Below are 25,840 nucleotides of genomic sequence, written 5' to 3' on the forward strand. Positions count from 1 at the left end.
GGTCAATTCAGGATTCAAACAAGTTGTACATATTTGGTTATTATGTCTCCTAAATCATTTTAATTCTATAGCTGTTTCCCCTTCCCTCATTTGTTATGTAGAACTCTGCACATTCTGAATTTCACTGGTTATATTCCCAAGTTTACTTTTACCAGATCCCTGTATCCCTATTACTTCCTTAAAAATGGAAATTACATCTAGTAGTTTGAGGATTAAATTGAGATTTAGATTGAGGTTTCTTTTTCTTTTTGTTAGGCAGATGGTATCTTACATTACTTTTAGTAATGTTAAATTTCAGTAGTGGGTGCAACTGGTGTTAGCCCATTTTATCTATTATAAAGTGATCCCACCAACCTTCACTTAATGGTTTTAGCAGCATAAAAAAAAATTAAACAGATATAAAAATAAGGGAATAACAAAATGAAACCTTTACACTTACCTCCAAGATTCAATAATTATCAAGATTTCATAAATGACATTCAGTAAAGGGTTGATATTCTAAATGTGTAAGAAACTCATAAAACTCAACAAAAAGTAAATAACCTAACCTGATAAAAAAATGAGCAGAGGACATGCAAAGATATTTCTCCAAAGAAGACATAGAAATACACATGAAAAGATGTTCAACATCACTTATTATCAGGGAAATGCTAATCAAAACTATAATGTGATACCATATCACACTAATCAGAATGGCTATTATCAAAAAGTCAACAAATAACATGTAGACAAGGATGTGGGGAAAAGGGAACCCTTGTGCACTGTTGGTGGGACTGAAAACTAGTACAACGTCTATGGAAAACAGTATGGAGATTCTTCAAAAAACTAAAAACTAGATATAACATATGACTCAGCAATTCCACTTTTGAGTGCTTATTCAAAGAAAATGAGAACACTAATTCAGTAAGATATATGCATCCCTATGTTTATTGCAGCATTATTTATAGTAGCCAAGCTATGGAAGCAACCTAGGTGGTGATTGATAGATGAATGGATAACAAAGGTATGGTATATATAGGATGGAATATTATGTAGCAATACAAAACAATGAAATTGAGGGAGAGTTCAAGGTGGTGGCAGAGTAGTTGGAAGCTATACTCACCTCTTCTTAGGATGGAACTGGAATTACAACTAACTTATGGAACAATCTTCCTGAATAACCCAGTTAAGACTATTTGAGGAGAAATCTTATAACTAAGGATTTCAGAACCACATCAAGACTGCTCCAAACATGTTGCCCAGAACAAGTCAAAGGCTACATCTGATATTGGTCTGAGCCAGAGGCCCCCTGAAGAGATCTAGAACCAACAAACTCAGTGGGCAGCTTCAGACAAAGTCAGAGGAGGGTCCAATAAGCTTCACAAGCAGCATATCCAAATGGATATCAAGGCAGGCACCAAACCCTGCTGAGGCGAATTCTGCTTTGTATGGTCAGCACCTGCACAACAGCTTGCATGCTATGGTTGGGGTTGAGCCTCATAGACCACCAGCCTGAGAGTTGATCTCCAGCACTAATGAGACAATAGCAATCAAGGCTCAATTACAACTGGAGGGCACACATTACCCACAGAAGGGGCATTTCTGGAGCACCCAGCTCAGGTGATGAAGAAGACTACACCACTGATCTCACAGGACACCTACTATATAAGGCCACCCTACAAAGACTGGGAGTAATAGCCAATCTATCTAATAAATAGCCACAAACACAAAGAGGCAGCCAAATTGGGGAGAGAAAGAAACAACCCTCAAATGAAAGAACAGGAGAAATCTCAAGAAGAAGTTAATAAAATGTAGGAAAGCAATTTATTAGACATAGAGTTCAAATTAATGGTTATCAGGATTCTCAACAATATGAAAAAGACTTAGAAACCATAAAAAAGGACCAGACAGAGTGAAAAACATGATATCTGAAATGAAGAATTCATTGGAAGGAATAAACAGTAGTATGGATAAAGCAGAGGATCAGATCAGTGATTTGGAAGTCAAGGTTAAAAAATCTCACTAAATCAGAGCAGCAGAAAGAAAAAAGAATTTAAAAAATGAAGATAGGTTAAGGGACCTTTGGGACTACATGAAGCATAACAACATTTGACAAGATCAGGCACATTCAGGGTGGTATGGCTGTAGATGCATAACAACATCTGCATTATAGGGGTACCAAAAGGAGAAGAGAGAGCACAAGGGATTGAAATGATATTTGAATGACTGAAAACTTCTCTAACCTGGTGAAGTAAAAAGACACACAAGTCCAGGAAGTGCAGAGACCCAACAAGATGGAACCCAAGGAGGCCTACATCAATACACATTATCATTAAAATGACAAAGGTTAAAGACTAAGAGAAAATCTTGAAATGTGCAAGAGAAAGACAGTTACCTACAAGGGAGATTGCATAGACTGTCAGCTGATTTCTCAACAGAAACATTTCAGGCCAGAAGGGATTGGCATGAAATATTCAAAGTGATGAAAAGCAAGGACCTAGAGCCAGGACTGCTTTATCCAACAAGGCTATCATTTAAAATTTAAGGAGAAATAAAGAGCTTCCCAGATGAGAAAAGGCTAAAGGAGTTCATTACCACTCATCCAGTATTAAAAGAAATGTTAAAGAGTCTGCTTTCAGAAGTAGGAGAAAAAAAGAAAAAATGGAGGAACATAGTTAAAAAAATAAAATGGCAAAAAATATGTATTTATCAATAATCACTTGAAATGTAAATAGCTTAAATGCAATCAAAAGTCATAAGGTAGCTGAATGAGTAAGAAAGCAAGACTCATGTATATGTGCTGTCTACAAGAGACCCACCTCAGAATGAAGGAAACACACAGACTAAAAATAAAGTGATGGAGAAAAGTATTTCATAAAAATGAAAATGAAAAAATAAGAAGCTGAGGTAGCAATACTTATATTTGACAAAGTAGACTTTAAAACAAATGCTATAGTAGGAGACAAAGAAGGACACTACATAACGATAAAGGTGGCAATACAACCATAGGCTATAACTCTTGGAAACATTTATGCACCCAACATAGGAGCATCTAAATATGTAAAGCAAATCTTGATAGACAAAAGGGAGAGGTTGACAGGTGCTTCACTGGGTCTCCAGCAGCTGCTGTGAAGCCATCGCAAGGACTGCCAGACTACCTGCCCCACCATGGCTGAGGGCAACTGGGATATGGTGATGGCTCTGTGCAAGAAAGGCTCCATGGCCTCACACAACCACATCAAAATTACAACTAAAATATAGAACAGCCATCACTCAGAATCTTTCTAAATTGAGTTGAATGGAAGAATGACAAGTCCAAGCAGACCATCCTAGTGGCTCAGAGACAAGGAGAAGATGTGGAGACTTCCAGGAAATGGCCCACTGACCAGAACAAACAGCATTTGATCACCAAGAACATGGCCAAGCTGGACCATGTGACCAATATGATGCACCACTACCAGGTGACAGTGGGTGTGGGCAAGGTGATTCAACATGGCCAGCAGAGAGCAAGGGTCTGACACAGAAGGACCTGGCAACCAAAATCAATGAAAAGCTATAAGTCATTGAGGACAACAAGGATAGGCAGGTCATTCCAAATAACCAAGTTCTAAAATACAATAAAAATAAAATAAAATAAAATAAATAAAATAAAATAAAATAAAATATAAAAAATATAAAAAATATTAAAATAAAAGTAATATAGAAAGTAAAAAATAAAATTAAATGGTAATGGAAAAATACAATAAAAATGAACTATTAAAAAAATAAAAGATAGGTAAACACGGCTCACCTCCTCACACCACCACATCAAAATTATAACTACAATACAAAACAGCCATTACTCAGAACCATTCTAAATTGAGTTGAATGGAAGTATGACAATTATGGAATTAAAGAAACCACATTGATCCATACTGGTAAGAGGAGCAGAGATGCAGAATAGGCTGGTCCAACATCCACATATGGTAGATATAAATTCAGGAAGGATATCTCAGGAGCAAGGAGTCAGAGCCCCACATCAGGCCCTATAGTCCAGGGTTCCAGTGCCAGGGAGATAATTCCCCATAACTTCTGTCTGCAAAAACCAGCAGGGATTGAGTCAGTGGAAGAAACTTCTGGAGGCCAAGCAGATTCTTCTAAAGAACCCACACACAGATTACTCAGACTCACTCCACCTGAGCTCCAGCACTGAGATAGCAGCTTGAAAGGCATCAGTGTCATACAGGGAGGAATGGAAGTGTCTGGCATCAAGGCTAGAGCTGGGGGGACAGCTTTCTCCAAGACAGAAAGATGGGCAGGACCATTGTCCCATTTCTGAACACTCTCCCCACAGAGCCACAGAGCTACAGAGCCAGCAGGCATGTGACTTATCTGAGACTCCATCAATCTGGCTAACACTACTGACCCTGCCCTGGAGATCCCCTGAAGCTCCATGCCACTCAACTTACAGTGGTTAACAGTGGCTTTTCTATATGAATGGCTGGTTTTGGCTGATGCTTCTCAACTTCCTAAATCCTTTCAAACAAGCAACAGTCAGCCTCAGTGAGCCCCCAGCCCACATACACCTTGATAAGTGGTCCCAGGCACAGTACTAGCATTAGCCAGCCTAGATTCACAGCTTGACTTCACTTGGGGATCTCCAAACCTAACACAAGTAGCAGCCATCGTAGATTGCTTTATACCTCAGGCAGGGTGGCTCTGGGCAAAACACAGGTGGGGGCTGACATTGGCCTGTACCACCAGGGAAATCCCAGGGCCTGTGCACCCAGTGAATAGCTGGAGACCATGTTGGAGCACCACTACCCTGCCCCAGGACAGCTGATCCTCCATAGAAGTGGAGGTTGATAGTCAATGGTCACAGGCAGTCCTTACAGCTGACTGGTCTGGGTAAATCCCTCTCATTAACCTGCCAGTAGCAATCAAGGGACAACTACAAAAGGAGGATATATATATGCAGTTCACATATAGGGCACATCTTGAATACCCAGCTTGGGTGATAGGGGAGGCTGTGCCTCTGGACCATACAGGACACCTACTACATTAGGCCAAGATACCAAGACAGGGAGTCATAATAGCCCTACCTAATACATAGAAACAAACACAGGCAGATTGCCAAAATGAGGAGACAACGAAACATGGTCCAAATGAAAGAACAAATGAAATCATCTGAAAAAGAACTAAGCAGAATGTAGATAAGCAATCTATCAGATGCAGAGTTCAAAACACTGGTTATAAGGATGTTCAAGGAACTTAGTGAGGACCTCGGTAACATAAAAAAAGATCCAGTTGGAAACAAAGGATATACTAATTGAAATAAAGAACTATTTACAGGGAAACAACAGTAGAGTGGATGAAGCCAAGAATCAAATCAATGATTTGGAACTTAAGGAAGCAAAAAACAACCAATCAGAAAAACAAGAAGAAAAAAGAAACCAAAAAACCCCAAAAACCAAAAACCAAAAAGACAAGGATAGTATAAGCAGCCTCTGGGACAACTTCAAGGGGTCCAACATTTGCATCATATGAGTTCCAGAAGGAAAAGAAAAAGAGCAAGAAATTGGAAATGTACTTGAAAATAATGAAAGAAAAGTTCCCTAATTTAGTGAAGGAAATAGACATGCAAGTCCAGGCAACAGAGTCCCAAACAAGATGGATAGAAAGAGGTCACTCCAAGACACATCATAATTAAAATGCTAAAGGTTAAAGATAAAGAGAGACTCTTAAAAGCCGCAAGAAAAAAGAAGTCAGTTGTGTGCAGGGGAGTTCCCATAAGACTGTCAGTTGATTTCTCAGAATAAACTTGGCAGGCTAGAAGGGATTGGCAAGAATATTCAAATTCATGGAAAGCTTGGTCCTTCAGCCAAGATTGTTCTACCCTGCAAAGCTATCATTTAGAATCTAAGGGGAGAGTAAGAGCTTCCCAGACCAGAAGAAAGTAAAGGAGTTCATCATCACCAAACCATTATTATATGAGATGTTAAAGGGACTTATTTAAGAAAATGAAGATTAAAACTATGAACAGCAAAATGGCTATAAATACAAATCTATTAACAATTGAATCTAAAAAACAAACTAAGCAAACAAAAGAGCAGAGACAGAATCATGGATATGGAGAGCGTTTTGATGGTTACTAGATGGGAGCAGGGTGTTGGGAAATGGATGAAGAGGTTGAAGAAGTACAAATAGGTAGTTACAGAATAGCCATGGGGATGTAAAGTACAGTATGGAAAATTGAGTAGCCTAAGAACTTGTATGCCAGTCCAATGGACATGAGCAATGGTGTGGGGACTGCCTGAGGGAGGGGCTGCTGAGTGGAGAGGGACAAAGAGGGAAAAATCAGGCTAGAGAGGGTCTCTTCATGTGGCTCTTGTTCCCCTACAGTTTATCTTATACAGCAGCCAAAGTGCTTTTTAAAGTGTAATCAATTCACATCTCTCTTGTGTTTAAAAGTCTAAATGGCTTCCCAATGCACTGGAACATAATCCAAACTCCTTACCATGGTTTACTAACTCACCTCAACTGCCTGGAACAAGGCCTTTTCTTGAGCACATAATAGGTGCTCAAGAAATATCTGTTGAAAGAGTGATTCATTAAATGGCAGTGCTAGGGAAGCTCTATCTTGCCCAGGATTTCACAGCTTATTAATAAGTGGTAGAGTCAGGATGAAAACTCCAGATTATTTTCAAGTTGCTGGACCACGTTATGTTTTCCCAGCTTCCAATGGGATCTGAACCAAATTATTCTGTCTTCCAAACTCTATGTGCCTGTGTTAATTTGCCTATGCCTTTTTCCTCTTTGTTTTGCCTTTCTAAAGCCTGCCCATCCTCTAGACTTGAACTTAATTAGACTTGAACTAGACTGAGCTTCATTTTTTAAGGCTTCATTGTGCTGCATTTGTTTTTTAGTGGTATGCTGGTGGGTTGGGGTGGAGGCTAGAGTGCAATGTGTGTAGAGACACACATGTGTGTATAGTGAAGGGGACTCTAGTAGACTTCAGATGTGCAATTACTTGCTTATATAAGTAATTTCACTTAGTTCCCACATGATCTCATTAGGGAAGAAGCACTGTTTTTTTTAAAACATCAGAAAAATTAGGCTCAAGAGAGGTTTTCAGTTCTGTTACTCAAAATGCAGAAATCTATACTCTATCCACAGGAAAACTTAGAGGACTGAATTTTCTAAGTCCTCTGAGGCTTCTCTAAGACTAAGGCTTCTACAGCCTCTTGGCAGGTACCCTTGGTCAGAACAGTCTCTCTGATGTCCTGCTTTAGCCTGTTGCATTGGACTGGTGCCATGTCGGATATTCTGGCCATTATGTCAGGCCACACACAGAAATCAGCAGCAGGATCATATGTTTCTTTACAATAAAAAATTAGACTCCTCAAGTGCTAAACCTTTTTACAGGTAACTGTGATGTTTTTCTCTTTACTTACCTTGTTTGTTTCTTTTTTCTGCTTCTAGTATACTATTCAAGAAGAAAGCCAGAGGAAGCCATTGCCCAGTGCTGCCGCCCAGTGTTGTAAGTGAGAAACTTGTCTCTGAATCTGTCTCAGTCACAGCTTTCTGCGAGTTCTCCAAATGTGGCTTATTCTGAATTGGGGAGGGTGGAGTTGTGATGAGTGCAGACAGAAGCTATTCCAGAAGCACAATATCCAGGTCCATACCTCCAATGGCTCTGCACATTAGCTTTAGGAAAAGGTCTTTTGGTTTTGCGTGGCTATAAGCAGGGCATTGGTGCTCATCTTTTTTCTCCATTTGCCAGCTTTTATCCCTGGAGGAATGATTTTACTTATTCTGTCTCCATTTAACTGTTACTATTCTTTAAGGCTAAGTTTAAATGTCACTTCCTCTGAGAAATCTTTTTGCTGCTTTTCCTTCTCCCAAGGCTAGCTAGGTGTCTCTCCTCTGCTTCCATAGTACCATATGCATACATCCATTATATAACCTATCATGTGTTATGATCTATGTATATTTCCTTGACAAGAACACAAAGTGTTTAAAGGCATAGACATCCTTCCTTTTTGCATTTCTAGCATCTGGCTCAATAATGAATACATATTATAGTATGCCTGAAAAAGTTTTGATAAATGATTAACCAAGTGAGAAAACTTGTCATTTCTCCTGAGATTAATTTATCCAGACCACACAGATTATTTCTTGAAATGAGCCATGCATTGTTGGTATATCACTACCCTCTCCTCAGTTTCTCTCAAAACAGCTTGAGGATACACTAAAGGACTGAGCTGGATTCTGTTCTCCTTCACTTTTTCAACCTGTCTGTTTGTGTGGGAGGATGTGTTGTGCTTCTTTTGTGTTACTGTCATTTTGCTGAATCAAATGTCAAACTCATCAACTGCAGGTTGGTAATGCAGTGGTGGTAATGATGGTTATAGTCATAGTAATACTAGTAATAAAAGGATCACAAAGTCTAACATATTTGGAGGTTTTATAATATGCCAGATGCCGGTCTAAGAGCTAAAATGTACTAACTTATTTAACCTTCACAACAACCCCAAGATTTAAAGTTTACTCTTGGCTCTCTCCATTTTTCAGATGAGGAAACTGAGACATATAGAGATTGAATAATTTGCCACAGATCATATAGGTTGTAAGTGATGAATACCATATTTTGCCATGTATAATGCACACTTTTTTGCCCAAGTTTTTGAGGGAAAAATAATGTGCATTAGACATGGGTAGTACTAATTCTGTATCTATGTAAATGTTAATTCTTTTATTTATGCTTGTGTGTTAAAAGTGTAACTCTAGAAAGCAATAATGATATCCATATGCAAAATAATACCCTAGAATATGATAACTGGTTTTGTTTCTAATTATAAATAAATACATACATAATTGAATTAAGAAATTAAAATAAAAGATTTCTTTTTCTGAAAATTTGGGCCAAAAACATAGATGCTAATTATACACAGCAAAATATGGTAAATATTCAAACACAGGTAACCTGACTTGATAGCCCCTGCCTTGAATCACGATGGTACACTACATTCCATCATATTGTTTGTGAGAATGAAAACTTCTATTGATACATTGTAAATTCATTGGTTTCCTTCTATATTTATTATAAGCAACTCTCTAGAGAAAAGTAAGACCAATGGCAGAGGTCAACATTCTTTCTTTCTTTTTAAAAAATTTATTTATTTGTTTTTATTTTATTATTATTTTTTAAACAATGCTCAGGGGAGATGTTTATTTACTTTTTAAATTTATTTATTTTTAGAGACAGGGGAAGGGAGGGAGAAGAGAGGGAGAGAAGCATCGATGTGCAAGAGATAGATCCATCAGTTGCCTCTTGCATACCCTAACTGGGGATCTGGCCTGCAATCCAGGCATGTGCCCTGACTGGGAATCAAACTGGAGACCTTGGGGTTCACAGGCTGGTACTCAGGCCACTGAGCCACATCAGCCAGGGCAAATATTTGTTTCTTTATTTAAAGAAAACCTGCTATTCTTTTCATGTTTTAGTTTTATTTTTTCCCCTTTTTGGCCATTTAGGACCTAGAATTTATCAAACATTTAAGGTTATTGAGACCAGAAGAATCAAAATTGAGGAGCAGGTTGTGAATTAAAAGTCTATGTCCTTTCCAAAATCATTGTAATGAGCTAATTTTGACCTTTTTAATCTTTTAAATGCTTTTCTAGGTCTGCTAATGGGAAGTGAAATGGAATGATTGAAAATTTCACTTCCCATTCCTCCTGGGCCCATTTGATGAAGTGCAGTTGAAGTGATTAAAGAGCAAATGCCAAGAGGCAGGAGGAAATAAGAGGCCATAAATAATCAAGTTTATAATTCTCATACATTTTTCATCTGTTTACTGCCTAATTTTAAGTTTTTTATGAATAGCCTGTTCCATCTTTCGACTTCTTCATGTATTTTTATTTTGAAAATTTTTAAACTTACAGAAAAGTTAGAAGTACAATGAGCACCCATTTACCCTTTTCTAGAATCAGTGACTAATATTTTGCCTCATTTGCTCCCCCTTCTTCTCACTTTTCTCTCATATCTTTATTTCTGTCTCCACATATACATACAGAAAAATACACACATATTTTCTGAGTCATCTGAATAAAGCTTCAGACTTCATTACACATCAGCATGTATCCTCTAAGAGGTAGGACAGTGTACATAATCAAGATACCATTGTCAGAATCAAGCAATTTAACATTAACACAATAATATAATCTAATTTACAGCCCATATGAAGAATTCCCCAGTTGTTTCCCAAATATTTTATAGCTAATCCCAACACCCCCCTCAACTGCATGATCTAATTAAGAATCACACATTTTATTTGATTGTCCTGATTCTTTAATTTTTTAAAAAGACTTTATTCATTTTTTAGAGAGAGGGGAAAGGAGGGAGAAGGAGAAGGAGGGAAACATTGATTGGGTAGCCTCTCACATGCCTCCAACTGGGGACGTGACCCTCAATCCAGGCATGTGCCCTGATTGGGAATCTAACCAGCAACCTTTTTGGTTTGTAGAATGACATTAACCCATTCAGCCACACCATGCAGGGCTGTCCTAACTCTTTAATTAAAAAAAAAATCCTTGCCATTTTGGGCATTTATGACACTGGCATTTTTTCTAATTATAAAAATATTTAATTCTAATTATAATATCTAATGCATATGGGAGTATACATTAATACAGGTTTCAGCAGCTGAGCAGTATGTACCAACAGTCTTTAAAATATTCATAGTCTTTGATTTTAGAAGTTGAATTTCTGAAAACTTATCCTAAATAATCAAGCCGCAGACAAAGCTTTGGGTACAAAGATGTTCATTGCAAAATTATTTAAGTAATAAAATTTGAAAATGACTTAATAGTTAAGCAACAGTAAATGATAATAGCAATGAGTGAATATTGTACATTTATTTAAAATTATGGTTTGAATAATAAATGAGGGAATCTTTCATGGAGCTTGAAGTTAAAAAATATACAAACTCTTACTCTCGGTATGCATCTATGTGTATATGTATATGTATATGTATATGTATATGTATATATTGGGTTGGCCAAAACGTTTGTTTAGTTTTATCCTTCTGATGGTTTTAGTAGTGCTTAGTTGTCTTTAACTTCAATAGAAACAATTTTGTTAGATTGTATTGTGATAGCTGTTATATCAGTGTACATTTTAAAAAACCATCAAAATTGGTGAATTTTTGTGTAGCTATTTTAATATTGAAAATAGAAGAAGATATGCAACATTTTTGTCATATTCTTTATTATTTTGAGAAATATAAAAAATGCAAAAATCTTTTTTTGCAGTGTATGGAGAAGGTGCAATGACTAATCAAACATGTACAAGTTGTTTGTGAAGTTTCTTGGTACTGTTGACATTTTGGCTAAATAATTCTTGCAGTGGGGCTGTCTTGCACATTGAAAGATGTTTAGCAGCACCCCTGGCCTCTATTCACTAGAAGCCAATAGTGGGAGATAGCCGGCATACTCAATATCCAAATCAATACAATTATTGGTGAAAATGAAATATATGTCTTTTATTTTATGGAAAAAACTAAATGGACTTTTTGGCCAATACAATGGACAACCCAATACAAATATACATATATAATTTAAGGCATTCCTATGGACTGAATTGCATGCCTCCCCAATTTTATTATAATAGCAAGAGTAGGGCCTGTGGAGAGGTCATAGAGGTTAAATGAGATTATAAGACTGAGGCCCCAATCTGATAGGATGGGTACCTTTACAAGAAGAGGAAGAGATAATGGAGCTGTCTGTATGAGGACATAGCAAGAAGGTGGGCATCTGCAAGCCAGGAGGAGAACCTTCACCAGGAATGGGATCAGCTGGTACCTAGATCTTGAACTTTTCAACCTCCAAAACTATAAAGAGATCATGGGTGCAACCCATGGACTTAATTAGCCATCTCAGGTGTCTCATATGGAAATCGAGGAAAGGCTATCCTTGTTGTAAAGTGGTGATGAACTAGGCTAAATTGTTCCAGTGTTTTGTGAAAGGTGAATTTGCAAGAGTTCAAATTGGATATTTAGCAGAGGAGATTTCTAAGTAAAATATGGAAGGTGCAGGTTGGGTCTTTCTTACTGTTTATGGTAAAATGTGAGAGGAGAGAGCTTAATTGAAGAAGGAATTGTTAAGCAAAAAGGAACGAGAATTTGGAGATATGGAAAATTCTTAGCCTATTCATATTGTGAACAATGTGAAAGGGTGGTCTGAAGGGAACTTTAAAGAAATCATGAGCCATGCCTATGTGCTCAGTTGGTTGGAGTGTCATTTCAGCTGCAGCTTAGATTCCAGGTCAGGGTATGTACCTAATTTGCAGGTTCTATCCCAGTTTGGGTGAGGGTGTATGTGACCCCTGGTCTGGACATGTATGATCCTGGTCCTGGCAGCAACCCCAGTCCAGGCGCATATGGGAGGCAACCAAACAATACTCTTCTCTCATCAATGTTTCTCTCTCTCCCATCCTTTCTCTCTGAAAGCAATGAAAAAAATGTCCTCTGGTGAGGACAAAGAGAGAGAGAGACCATGGATGCAACACATGGACTTAATTAGTTATCTCAGCAGAAGCCAGGAATAGAGATGGGATTATACCAGACACATTGCCCATTTTAACTAATGGGGGCAGAGAAAGAGGGATGGAATAAAGGAAGGCTGTTGTAGTTCTTGGAATCTACTGGTCGAGACTGTAGTTATTGGCTGTAAATGTGTGCTGTTTTTGAGGAAAGGGAAGAATGACCCACAAGATGATTCAGAGAATATCAGAGCTGCCATTCCCAGCAGAGGCCCAGGGGGCAAGACTGTTCACCCCAGAGAGCCATGGGGGCAGGGCCAACTGCTGAGCTGTGGGTGTGCACTGTTACCCTAGTGGGCCTGCAAGGTGGGACATTGAACCAAAGGGAATTCTTCTCCAGCCTTAAGATCTAATGGACTTTGCCTTGCTAACTTTTGTCTTGATTGTGATCTGTCAGCTCTTCCTTCTCTCCTATTTCTTCCTTGTGGAATGGGAATATCTCTTTTAAGCCTGTTTTACCAGTGTATTTTGGAAGCACATAACTTCTCTGATTTCACAACATTGGAGAGGAATTCCGTCTGGGGATGAATCATACTTGTAGTCTCACTCATATCTGATTTAGTTGATATTTAAATGAGACTTTGGACTTTAGACTTGAGATGATGCTGGAATGAGTTAAGACTTAAGACTTTTGGGGCTGATGGGATGGAATGAATGTATTTTGCATGTGATAAGGGCATGAATTTGGGATAGAGGGCACAGGGAGAATGCTATGGGCTAAATTGTGTCCCCCTAAAACTCATGTGGAAGCCCTAATCCCCCAATGTGATTGTATTTATGGATGGAATTTGTGAGGAAGGAAGTGTTAAAGGTTAAGTGAGGTCATAGGGTTCAGCCCTAATCTGATAGGGCTGGTGCCCTTTTAAAAACAGGAAGTCACCAGAGCTCTCTCTGCCATGTGAGGACAGAGCAAGAAGGTGCCATTTGCAAGCTAGGAAGACAGCTCTCACCAGAAAATGAACTCTACCAGAACCTTGATCTTTGACTTTTCAGTCTCCAGAAACTGAGAAAATAAATTTGTAATGTTTTAAGTCACCCAGTCTATGACATTTTGTATGGCAACTCTGAGCAGACTTAGGTAAATGTATCTATGTAATTGAGGAAAATATCTGGAAAAAGAAGCACCAAAATATCAACCAAATTTGTCTTGTGTATGTGGGGTTATGACTTTTTAACCTCTTCTCCATTTCTTACATTTTTAAATATTTAACAAAGTACTACTTTTAATAGTCAAAAGTTATTAAAAGGATTAATGGAGTCATTGAGTATTGTTCTAGATCTAGTTTTGCTATCATCTCTCTGAGTAACCCTGGAAGTCTTTCTACTTGTGTACTTCAGTTTCATTATTTATTTTTTATAATTATTTTATTGTTGTTCAAGTACAGTTGTCTGCATTTACCCCCTACCACTCCCCTCCTACCCCAACCACCCCCACCCTGATTGTACCCCCCCTTTGGTTTTGTCCATGTGTCCTGAAAACCCTTCCCCTCTTTCCCCCCATTATCCCCTCCCACCTCCCCTCTGGTTACTGTCAGACTGTTCTTAATTTCAATGTCTCTGGTTGTATTTTGCTTGCTTGTTTATTTTGTTGATTAGGTTCCACTTAAAGGTGAGATCATATGGTATTTAGCTTTCACTGCCTGGCTTATTTCACATAGGATAATGCTCTCCAGTTCCATCCATGCTGTTGCAAAGGGTATGAGCTCCTTCTTTCTTTCTGCTGCATAGTATTCCATTGTGTAAATGTACCACAGTTTTTTGATTCACTCATTTACTGATGGGCACTTAGGTTGCTTCCAGTTCTTGGCTATGTAAATTGTGCTGCTATGAACATTGGGGTGCATAGGTTCTTATTGATTGGTATTTCAGCTTTCTTAGGATATAATCCCAGCAGTGGAATTGTCGAGTCAAAAGGCAGTTCCATTTTTTGTTTTCTGAGGAAATTCCATACTGTTTTCCACAGTGACTGTACCAGTCTGCATTTCCATCAACAGTACACTAGGGTTCCCTTTTCTTTATATCCTCTTCAACACTTTTTTGTTTCTTTATTTTATTTTTTAACAGATTTTATTTATTTATTTTTAGAGAGAGGGGAAGATAGGGAGAGAAACATCGATGTATGAGAGAAACATTAATGTGTGAGAGAAATATAGATTGGTTGTCCCTCACACATGCTCCAACCAGGACTGGCTGGGACCGCAACCTAGGCATGAGCCCTGACTGGAAATCAAACCAGCGACATTTCACTTTGTGAGACAACACACAACCAAGGCCACCCACACTGGTCAGGGCTACTTCAGTTTCTTGATGTATAAAATGGAAGAGTTGTTCTAAATGGTCTCTAGAACCTTGTACCTGCAGATAGGTGCAAGGTTCAAATGAGCCATTTTCCTGCCCACGTAGACATCTAACCTTTCTGGCTTTCATTCTTGTAAGCATCCTCAAACTTTGTGAAGCTTGGAGATTCTCCTCACTTGGATTCAGAGAGGAGAAACATTAATCTTCCCCTTCCCCAGGAGACAGGGAAGGGAAAGGGTAACCTCTCCTCACCAACAACTGCTTTTCCAAAAGTCTGTAGAGTCCCATCCACATTGACATAGACATTCTGCAAGACAACTGATAAGGATACAGTTAAATTGTCTTAGGAAATTTTCTAAAATCCAGATTTGTCTGATTGTTTCTTTTCAATTAGATTCTGGATTTACAATTACATAGCTGATGTCAGTTTTGCAAAATTATTTGTGATTCCTTCATTTGTGATGCTGGTGTTAATTTTAGTTCAGATGGTGTTTTCCAGATGTCTCCACTGTTAGGATATTTTTTCCCTTTTGTAATTAATAAGTAACGTGGGGTGGGTACCACTCTGAGACTGTGTATAGATATTCTATTTTCTTACAACTTATCATTCATTAGTATTAGAATCTATTATGATAATTGCCTTAATTTATTATTGCATTGGAGTTTGCAAAATGATAACTTTTAAAATTCTCTCATTACTTTTACATTGAGTAGCTGTCAATCTTCTGTAGCGAAGAGTTTTCCCTCTTCTCCTATCCTCCTTTTTTTAATGAGTATCACTTTGAACTTACTGCATTCTTTTTTTAACTCAATGTTTTATAATCCAGCTCTATCATTCTCTTTGATGCTTAAATTGTCCCACATTTGGCCCATGGGAGTCTCTTTAAACCAGGTCCTGTGTCCTTTTGATATGGCCCTATTATTATTTGACCATTTCCTTTCTTGGTACAAGATGTTCCATGCTCAGCTTGTTTTTTCCCTGCCTCAGTCATAGAATAAATAATTTCCCTACTGAGCCCTGGTTCTTTTGGTGGGAAATAGTATTTAGAAGCTCTTGGAACTCATTATGCTCATTGCTGCTGGTGTGCAATTGTTTCTTGGCTGTTTAAATGGATAGAACTAGGAAAACACTCCTCCCCCCACACACACAACTCATATGTTCATACCGATTTCACCAATTAATACCTTCATCACAGGATTTTTTGTGACTTTCTTCTCTCAGTGAGAATGCTTTTCCCAAGAACACCAAATAATTACTCATTTGCTTTATTAATGTGCAAAAGCATGTTAATATACTAATATTAATATTAATATACTAGTGCTATTACTAATGAGCAGCTGACTAAAGTTTAAGGTTCTTGAAAGTTATTATTTTATCTTAGGTTATAACTCACATAAGATTACAAAATCAGTCACTTCTAAAAATTTAACAAAATTCCCTAATGTCTTCTGATAACCATTCTATATGTAAATTCTCCAATTTCCCCCAAAATATTTTTGCATTTTTTTTTGTTCCAGCTTAGGATTCAATCAAGGTTCATCACTTGCACTTGAATGTTGTGTGAGTTAAGGGTCTAAAATCATCTTTTTTGCATGTGGATTTCCAAGTGTTCCAGTGTCATTTGTTTAAAAGCGTCAATTCCCTTATTGAATTTCTTTCGTATTTTTTTAAAATAATTTTCATTATCAGCTTAAAAGCCATTATTTCCCTTCCAGGACTTTTTAGCAGATTTAATTTATATAGACACATGAAAGAGAATAAATATACTTTCTTTTAGGGCATGTTCCTCAGATGTGTGCTCAGCTGAGGGTTGGTGGTAGATACCAAGAGAAGCACATCCTTTGCATACTTAGACCTCACATCATGTTTACTTTTGCAGGTCTTATCGGCATGCCAGGTTTTTCATATTTGAGTAATTTTTGCTCCTAAATTTATAGAGCTATTCTGATACTGTGCAATTTGGTCTGTATTTGAGACAAATCTTGTGAAAATTTTTCTTAGCCACAGGTCTAAACATAACCAGAAGTTGATACAGGGATATAAAATGGTCTGTTACTTTCCAAATGTGTCTAAACTCTAAGGTCCTAGAGTTATATAAGGTCTTCAAAGTTCATTCTTTAGTAAGGATATTTCTACCTGTGCTGATGCAGCAGCACACTCTGTTGCCACACTAAATAGTCATATGACTACGAAGTTCTGCAACTTTTTTGCTCTTTTCAATTTTTATGTCTATTTTGCCCACCCACTGTATTATCAAGGATAGTATCACTGGCTGCAATGGAGAAATGAATCAAAAATGATTCAGCATCTAGCAAGGATTTGACGAGAAATATACTCACATGTTCTGCTAGGGAGTGTAAATTAGAACAGCCTTTCTAACTCAGTAATTTCACTTCTAGGAAGTATTTAAGAAAAATAACTTGAGATACAAAGGAAGATTCATGTATAGGATTTAATTATAATGGAGAAAAATTGCAAAAATAATGGAAAAATGGGTAATTGTGGCATTTATATGTCAGAATAATATTCTCTTAAATAATTGTGTTTTAAATCCAGATTTCTTTTTTGAAAGACATTTTTTAATTAATTAATTAATTAATTAATTAATTTTTAGAGAGGGGGAGGGAGGGAAAAGGAAGAAACACATCAATGTGCGAGAGAAACATCTATCAGTTGCCTCTCACATGCCCCAATTGGGGACCAGGCCTGCAACCCAGGCATATACCCTGACTAGGACTTGAACCAGCAACTTTTTGGTTTGCAGGCTGGTGCTAAATCCACTGAGCCACACCATCCAGGACTTAAATAATTTTGTAAGATAAAGGAAATATTTATATGAATATGTTTTAAAAAGTGGGATCCTATATTGATTCAGTATTATAATATCAATAATCCAAAAAATAACTATAGCCCTGGCCAATGTGGTTCAGTTGGTTGGAGTGTTGTCCTGTAAACAGAAAGGTTGTGGATTTAATTCCTGGTCAGGACACATGCCTGGGTTGAGGGATCAGTTCCCCAGTGGGGTGCATATGAGAGGCAGCCATTCGATGTTTCCATTCCCTCCTCTCTCTCCTTTCCTTTCTCTCTAGAATCAATAAGAATATCCTCAGGTGAGGATGTAAAATGAAAAATAATTATATATTCATAGGCATAGGAAAAAACCTTAGGAAATACAATTTGTAGCTAAGTTTTGTTTCATTTTTATCTTTATATTTTTGTACTTTCCCAATTTTCTAAATGTATCTTTGTATGATAATTAAAAGAATATGTATTTAAAAATGACCCCAGATCTGCCAGTGTAGAGGCAAGTTATTGTAGATTTACTTTTTTAGTTTGAGCTTGGAACTTAATTGAGTGATAGCTGGTTGTTCAGGGTGACACAGTTTTACTTCAGCAACACTAGTGATTCCTTATGGAAAGTTCTAAGTAGCTCTTAAAATCTGTGTCCCTTTTATTGGTGATATCTCTAAGGTCACTTATAATCATGTCTGAAATCAAAAGGTTTTGGGGTCTGTGTTATTTCTGTTTGTAATATGATCTCAAAGATACCTTGAACTTTTGTTTGAGATACAGCGCACCATTGGTGCTTCTAAGAGATTTCTCGAATTGTCTGTTAAGGGTTTGTTTTATTGGTTTTGTTATAATATTGCCTATAAATAGTGACATCAGATCATAAACAAAAATGTTCTGAGTATGAATCAGCATTTTAAAATAGTAAAATAGGACATAATGTTTAAAATTTTTTAAAAGAATGAATCAGTTCAGAACAGTTGGGTGTGACTCACACCCGTGAATAACAGGGAGCCAAACATTTAGAAGCACTGTAAATAATATACTGCATGGCTACCTGTGATACCTTATTTGACCACCACTAACTTCAAAAGGATTTCTTTACCATCATGCTTAGAAGAGACATGTTTATATAAAATGACTTACCCTAGTCCTAGAGGAAAACACAGGCAGTAAAATGTTAGATATCTCATGCAGCAATATCTTCGCTGATATATCTCCTAGGGCAAGGGATATAAAGGAAAGAATAAACAAATGGGACTACATCAAATTAAAAAAGCTTCTGTACAGCTAAAGAAAACATCAGCAAAGTGAAAAGGAAACTGTATGGGGAAATATTTGCCAATGATACCTCAGGCAAGGGTTTGATCTACAAAATATATAAAGAATGCAGGATTCAACACCAGGAAGACAAACAATCCAAGTAAAAAATGGGCAAAGGACCTGACCAGACACTTCTCCAAGGAGGACACACCGAAGGCACATAGACATGAAAGAATGCTTAATTAACATCAGTAGCCATCAGAGAGATGCCAATTAAAACCACAGTGAGATACCACCTCACATCAGTGAGAATGACTATCATTAACACATCAACAAACTGCAAGTGCTGGTAAGGATGTACGGAAAAGAGAACCCTAGTGTACTGTTGGTGGGAATGCAGACTGGTGTAGCCACTGTGGAAAACAGTGTGGAATTTCCTGAAAAAACTAAAGATGGAATGGCTCTTTGGTCCAGTGATCCCATTCCTGGGATTATACCCTAAGAATCCTAAAACATGAATTCAAAAGAACCTATGAACCCCAATCCTCATAGCAGCATTATTTTTTAAAATATATTCTATTGATTATGCTATTACAGTTGTCCCACTTTACCCCTTTATTCCCCTCCGTCCTGCACGCCCCCCATCATTCCCCGCCTTTAGTTCATGTCCATGGGTCATACATACAAGTTCTTTGGCTTCTACATTTCCTATACTATTCTTAACCTCCTCCTGTCTATTTTCTACCTACCACTTATTCTCTATACCTTTTCCCCCTCTCTTTTCCTCCCACTCCCCTACTGATAACCCTCCATGTGATCTCCATTTCTGTGGTTCTATTCCTGTTCTAGTTGTGTGCTTAGCTTGTTTTTGTTTTAGTTTTAGGTGTGGTTGTTAATAACTGTGAATTTGCTGTCATTTTACTGTTCATATTTTTTATCTTCTTTTTCTTAGATAAACCCATTTTTTAAATTATATTTTATTGATTATGCTATTACAGTTGTCCCATTTCCCTCCTTCTCTCCCCTCCACCCTGTACCTCCTCTCCTACCCACATTTCCCCCCTTTAGTTCATGTCCATGTGTCATACTTATGAGTTCTTTAGCTTCTACATTTCCCGTACTATTCTTACCCTCCCCCTATCTATTTTCAACCTACATTCTATGCTACTTATTCTCTATACCTTTTCCCCCCTCTCCTCCTCCCACCCCCCTGCTGCTAACTCTCCATGTGCCCTCCATTTCTGTGGTTCTGTTCCTGTTCTACTTGTTTACTTAGTTTCTTTTGGTTTTGCTTTAGGTGTGGTTGTTAATAATTGTGAGTTTGCTGACCTTTTACTATACATGTCTTTTCTTTATCTTCTTTTCTTAGATAAGTCCCTTTAGCATTTCCTAAAATAAGGGCTTGGTGATGATGAACTCCTTTAACTTGACCTTATCTGAAAAGCACTTTATCTGCCCTCCCATTCTAAATGAGAGCTTTGCTGGATAGAGCAATCTGGGATGTAGGTCCTTGTCTTTCATGACTTGGAATGTTTCTTTCCAGCCCCTTCTTTGCCTGTAAGGTCTCTTTGGAGAAATCAGCTGACAGTCTGATGGGAACTCCTTTGTAGGTTACTGTCCCCCTTATCTCTTGCTGCTTCTAGGATTCTCTCCTTCGTTTTCACCTTGGCTAATGTAATTATGATGTGCCTTGGTGTGTTTCTTCTTGGGTCCAACTTCTTTGGGGCTCTCTGAGCTTCCTGGATTTCCTGGAAGTCTATTTCCTTTGCCAGAATGGGGAAGTTCTCCTTTATTATTTGTTCAAATACATGCTCAATTTGTTGCTTTTCCCCTTCCCATTCTGGTACCCCCTATAATTTGGATGTTGGAACGTTTAAAGGTGTCCTGGATGCTCTTAAGCTTTTCCTCGATTTTTTTGAATTCTTATTTCATCATGCTTTCCTGCTTGGTTGATTCTATCTTCCTTCTGGTTCACTGTATTGTTTTGAGACTCAGATTCCTTCCTTTCACTATTGGCTCTCCTCCGTGTATCTTCCTGCATCTCTTTTATGGTAACCTGCATCCTTTCATCTAAATTGCACCCAAAATCAACCAATTCCGTGAGCTTTCTGATCACCAGTGTTTTGAACTGTGCATCTGATAGATTGGCTATTTCTTGGTCACTCAAAAGGATGAGTTCTGGGGCACTGATTTGTTCTTCTATTTGAGCCATCTCTCTCTCTCTCTCTCTTTTTTTTTGGTCTGGTCGCTCCTGTTACGGTGGGGGGCGGAGCCTTAGGTGTTCACCGGGGCTGGGTACCCCAGTCGCTAGATTGTGATGTTACATGTGGGGGCAGGGGCAGGAGCGGGGACGGGAGGGAACAATGGCGGTAGTTGCATTCTCCTGGGCTCAGACCCTTCTCTGGGATCCTGGGCTGCGAGCTCTGCCCTGGTCCACAATCGCTGCCTCACTGGGTCCGCCGGCTACAGCTTTCATACTCGGGGATCACCACTGCGTTCTTGCGCCCCGGATGGCTGTCGTGCCGATTTTGCACCAAATTTTCCCCGACCTCCACGCGCCGCCAACCCGCACCAGCCCCGCACCCACCCAGCTCCTCGTCTCCTACCAGTCTGAATGTATGGGTCTACTTCAACTTCCTGGCTGTCCAACTTCCATTCAGATAAATCCGCTGTCAATTCTCAGTGTTATTCTATCTGTAAATTATTGTTGTTCTAATCTTGGTTGTGCGAGGAGGTACAGTGTGTCCACCTATTCCTCCATCTTGCCGAGATAAATCCCTTTAATATTTCATATAATAGGGGTGTGGTGATGATGAACTCCTTTAACTTGACCTTATCTGAGAAGCAGTTTATCTGCCCTTCCATTCTAAATGATAGCTTTGCTGGATAGAGCAATCTTGGATGTAGGTCCTTGCCTTTCATGACTTGGAATACCTCTTTCTAGCCCCTTCTTGCCTGTAAGATCTCTTCTGAGAAATCAGTCCACAGTCTTATGGGCACTCCTTTGTAGGTAACTGTCTCCTTATCTCTTGCTGCTTTTAAGATTCTTTCCTTATCTTTCATCTTGGGTAATGTAATTATGGTGTGCCTTGGTATGTTCCTCCTTGCGTCCAACTTCTTTGGGGACTCTCTGAGCTTCCTGGACTTTTGGGAGTCTATTTCCTTTGACAGATTGGGGAAATTCTCCTTTATTATTTGTTCAAATAACTTTTCCACTTGTTCCTCTTCCTCTTCTCCTTCTGGTATCCCTATAATTCGGTTGTTGGAACAACCGAATTATTTAAAGGTGTCCTGGAGGTTCCTAAGCCTCTCCTCGTTTTTTTGAATTCTTGTTTCTTCATTTTTTTCTGATTGGATGTTTCTTTCTTTTTTCTGGTCTACTCCTTTGATTTGAGTTCCAGTTTCCTTCCCATCACTATTGGTTCCCTGTACATTTTCCTTTATTTCATTTAGCGTAGCCTTCATTTTTTCATCTAATTTGTGACCAAATTCAACCAATTCTGTGAGCATTCTGATTACCAGTGTTTTGAACTGTGCATCTGATAGGTTGTCTATCTCTCCGTCTCTTAGTTGTATTTGCTCTGGAGCTTTGATCTGTTTTTTTATTTGGGCCATTTTTTTTTTTGTCTCAGTGCACCTGTTACGTAGTGAAGGGCGCAGCCTTAGGTGTTCACCAGGGCCAGGCAACCCAGTTGCTGGGTTGTGACGCTGTATGTGGGGGAGGGGTCCAAGAGGGAACAATGGCACTTGCTGCTCTCTGCTGGATTTCAGTCACTTCATCCTCTTCCCACAATCAAAGTGGGCTCTTCTGGTGCTGATTCCTGTGTGGGTGGGTTTGTGCACATTCTAGGACCCTGTGGGTCTCTCCAATGAACTCTCCTGTGAGGCTGGGAGCCTCTCCCACTGCCACCTCAACCCCCACAGGTGTTTTCAATCAGTGTTTTGAGGCCTTATTTCCATACACTGGGCCCTGCATTGCATGGTCTGTTTTGCTCCCCAGTTTTGCCTGGTTTCTGCTCGTGAATGTGGGACTGCCTGGTCTGCCAGCTGGCTTGTGTGCTGTGCCCCTCCACAATCTGCTGTCTCACTGGGGTCCACCAGCCACTGTCTTGCATGCCCAGGGTCTGCCAGCCACTGCTTTTTTTTTTTTTTTTTTTTGCTGTGACCCGTCTTGGTCTGGCCACCTGACTCTGTCCCTCCTACTGGTCTGGATAAATATGTCTATTTTAACTCCTTGGTTGTTGGACTTCCATACAGTTCAATTTTCTGTCGGTACTGGTTGTTTTTTGTTTCCAAATTGTTGTCCTTCTTTTGGTTGTGCGAGGAGGCATAGTGTATCTACATACTCCTCCATCTTGGCCAGAATTCCTGAATTCTTTATCAGTGTTTCTTTTGGATTCTTACTATGTTTTAAGAATTTATTGAAGCCACAGAGAATACATTGTTTACTTTCTGGGTTGCTTTCCATGGCAAAGATTTCTTTTCCTGAAATCCTTTCCATGAATACAATAGGAATGTTTCCTCTGTCCTCATTCACACTCCTAGTACAACTTGCACATATTTGTTACTGGTTAAGATCTTTCTGCAGTTGATGCCAACAGAATGTGTTAATTTCCTCACTAATTTTGAATTCTTGGTGGTGACTTTGCATGGTGTTTTGAAGAATTGTTTTTTTCTCTCCCAATATACTAAATCAGGTCCCCCTTTACTTAAAAAAATACATAACATGTTCACTTTAAAAATCTTCGAATGGGAACTAGTGTAAAGGACACATGGACAATAACAAGGGGAGGGTGAAGAGGGCTGGGGGGTGGGTTGGGATGGGGGTAAAGGGCAGAAAACAGTACTTGAATAACAATTAAAAAAATCTTCAAATGATTCAGAAATGGATGATAGAGAAAGTGAAAGTTCTCTGTAATAACCGCTCTCCAGTCTACTCCAAGATAACTGCTTTTACTGTTTGGTGTTTACTTTTCCAACATCTTAATTTTTCTTTTTAAAAAATAAGTTAAAATTTTAATTATGCAGTATTAGAATATGTGAAAGAATACATTTAACATGTAAGTTTTGGGGAGTAATAATAGAGCTAACACTCATGAGCCTATCACCCATTACTTTCTAGTAGAATTTAGTAATGTACTTTAAACTTTTTCTTAGGCTTTCCATTGCTTCCTGAGTGGCAGGATATTTTTTATCCACAAAGCTGTTAAATTGCAGGGGTAGTGTTCTGTTGTTGTTGTTTTTTTTTTTTTCTGGAATCTCCATAGCTATTAGTCCCATTCTTTGATGTGTTAGATACCAGGGAATGAATCCTGGTTGTTTGCCCCAAGAGACTTCATACCACCTGGGTTTAGGAAAAGACAATTTGGCCTTTCTGGAAAAAAAAGGGAAAAAAATTATTACTGAAAGAGCATAATTTGCAATTTTTGCTGGAAGTTGGCATCTTTTTTTTTCTTTGTGTTGGGAATTTCCTTTCTCCAAAGCTTGTATTGAGTTGGTAAAAAAGCTCATTATGTTTTTTCCATAAGATGGCTCTAGTAGCAATTAATTGTTTTTAACTTCATTTACAACAATTTTGTTAGATTGTATTTTGACAGCTCTCATATCAATGTGAGTTAAAAAAATCAATTTTTTGTGTAGCCATTTTAATACTGAAGATGGAAGAAGATACACAACATTTTAGGTACATTATGCTTTACCATTTCAAGAAAGGTAAAAAATGCAACTGAAATGCAAAAAAAAAAAAGATTTGTGTAGTGTATAGAGAAAGTGATGTGAGTGATGGAATATGTCAAAAGTGGTTTGTGAAGTTTCTTGGTACTATTGACATTTTGGCCAAATAATTCTTTGCTGTGGGGCTGTCTAATGCCTTGGAAGATGTTTAGCAACACCCCTGGCCTCTACCCACTAGAAGTCAATAGTGGGAGATAGCTGACATAATCAAAATGTTCAAATCAATACAGTTATTGGTGAAAGTGAAAAATGTGTTTTTTATTTTATGGAAAAAACTAAAAGGACTTTTTGACCAGCCCAGTAGATTCGTATGGTACTTCTGTAATTAAAATTGCTTGACTCATATTCGGGTAACTGAGATGTGAGGTTGGCAATAACCAAAACTTTGTCAGCTATATTGTAGGGTAATTTTTAAGCACTGGAGTGCTCGTGTTTATCCTTAGTGGAAATGAAGATTTTTTAGCAGATGCCAGACAGAAAAGAGAATTGTCATAGTTTTCTCAATTTCTCTTGCGAAGTTTTGAGATTCCAGACAATCATTAAAGAAAAGAAATCCAAAGCTCTTAAGTATAAACTTATTCATTACATCTTTTTGTTTCCTCCTCCCCAAAGGCTTATATATTTTCTTGGAATATTCTTATTCTTAATGAATCATTAACATAGACCAGGGGAGTATGTTTGTGGGATCCAAAGAAGAACTAATGGGAGGGTGCACGAAGAATCAGGAGCTCTGGCTCAGGCCAGAAGAGGATAGACACACAAATGCAGCAACTTGAACGTGTTTTTTTTTATGTAGTGGTCCTGAGCAGGTGCATTGCAATACCCTGGAAATAGAGAGGCAGGTGCTGAGGTGACAGAGGAATAAGCAAATGGTTAAGAATGGCTTCAAGTTTGTTCAAGAGAGAGTTCCAGAGATGAATTTAGAGATGACTTTTAAGGAACTAATCAAAATGTATTCCTTGAAAGGTAAGATTGTTCATAGTAGAATAGATGAAAAGTATGGAGAGGATTAAAAAGATGCCAAATTACATGCCAAGCATATTGGCTTGGAAGGAGTAGAATGACGTCAAAGCTGTCCTTGCTAATCTGCCGAAGGACATGAGTTCTTGTGCTGTACAGTTTTCTTCATAGAGTGAAGATACACAGGGCAGGTTCACTCCTTTGGGAAACTTTTCTTACTTTTTACTTTAGATACC

The 25,840-nt window shown here is 38.3% G+C and overlaps 1 protein-coding gene across 5 annotated transcripts in view; it reads left to right on the forward strand.

Moving 5' to 3' along the window:
• The window catches only part of UNC13B (unc-13 homolog B), a 205,218-nt gene that overhangs the window by 57,719 nt on the left and 121,659 nt on the right, over window positions 1–25,840 (forward strand). For all 5 annotated transcript variants that reach the window (XM_045840120.1, XM_045840121.1, XM_045840122.1 and 2 more), the window contains exon 7: window positions 7,441–7,498. In XM_045840120.1, the coding sequence (XP_045696076.1) occupies window positions 7,441–7,498 (58 nt within the window). The remainder of the gene's footprint in view (window positions 1–7,440; window positions 7,499–25,840) is intronic.

This window comes from Phyllostomus hastatus, unplaced genomic scaffold (genome assembly GCF_019186645.2).
Source record: "Phyllostomus hastatus isolate PE091 unplaced genomic scaffold, TTU_PhHast_1.1 phas_contig_34, whole genome shotgun sequence".
Taxonomy (NCBI): Eukaryota; Metazoa; Chordata; class Mammalia; order Chiroptera; family Phyllostomidae; genus Phyllostomus; species Phyllostomus hastatus.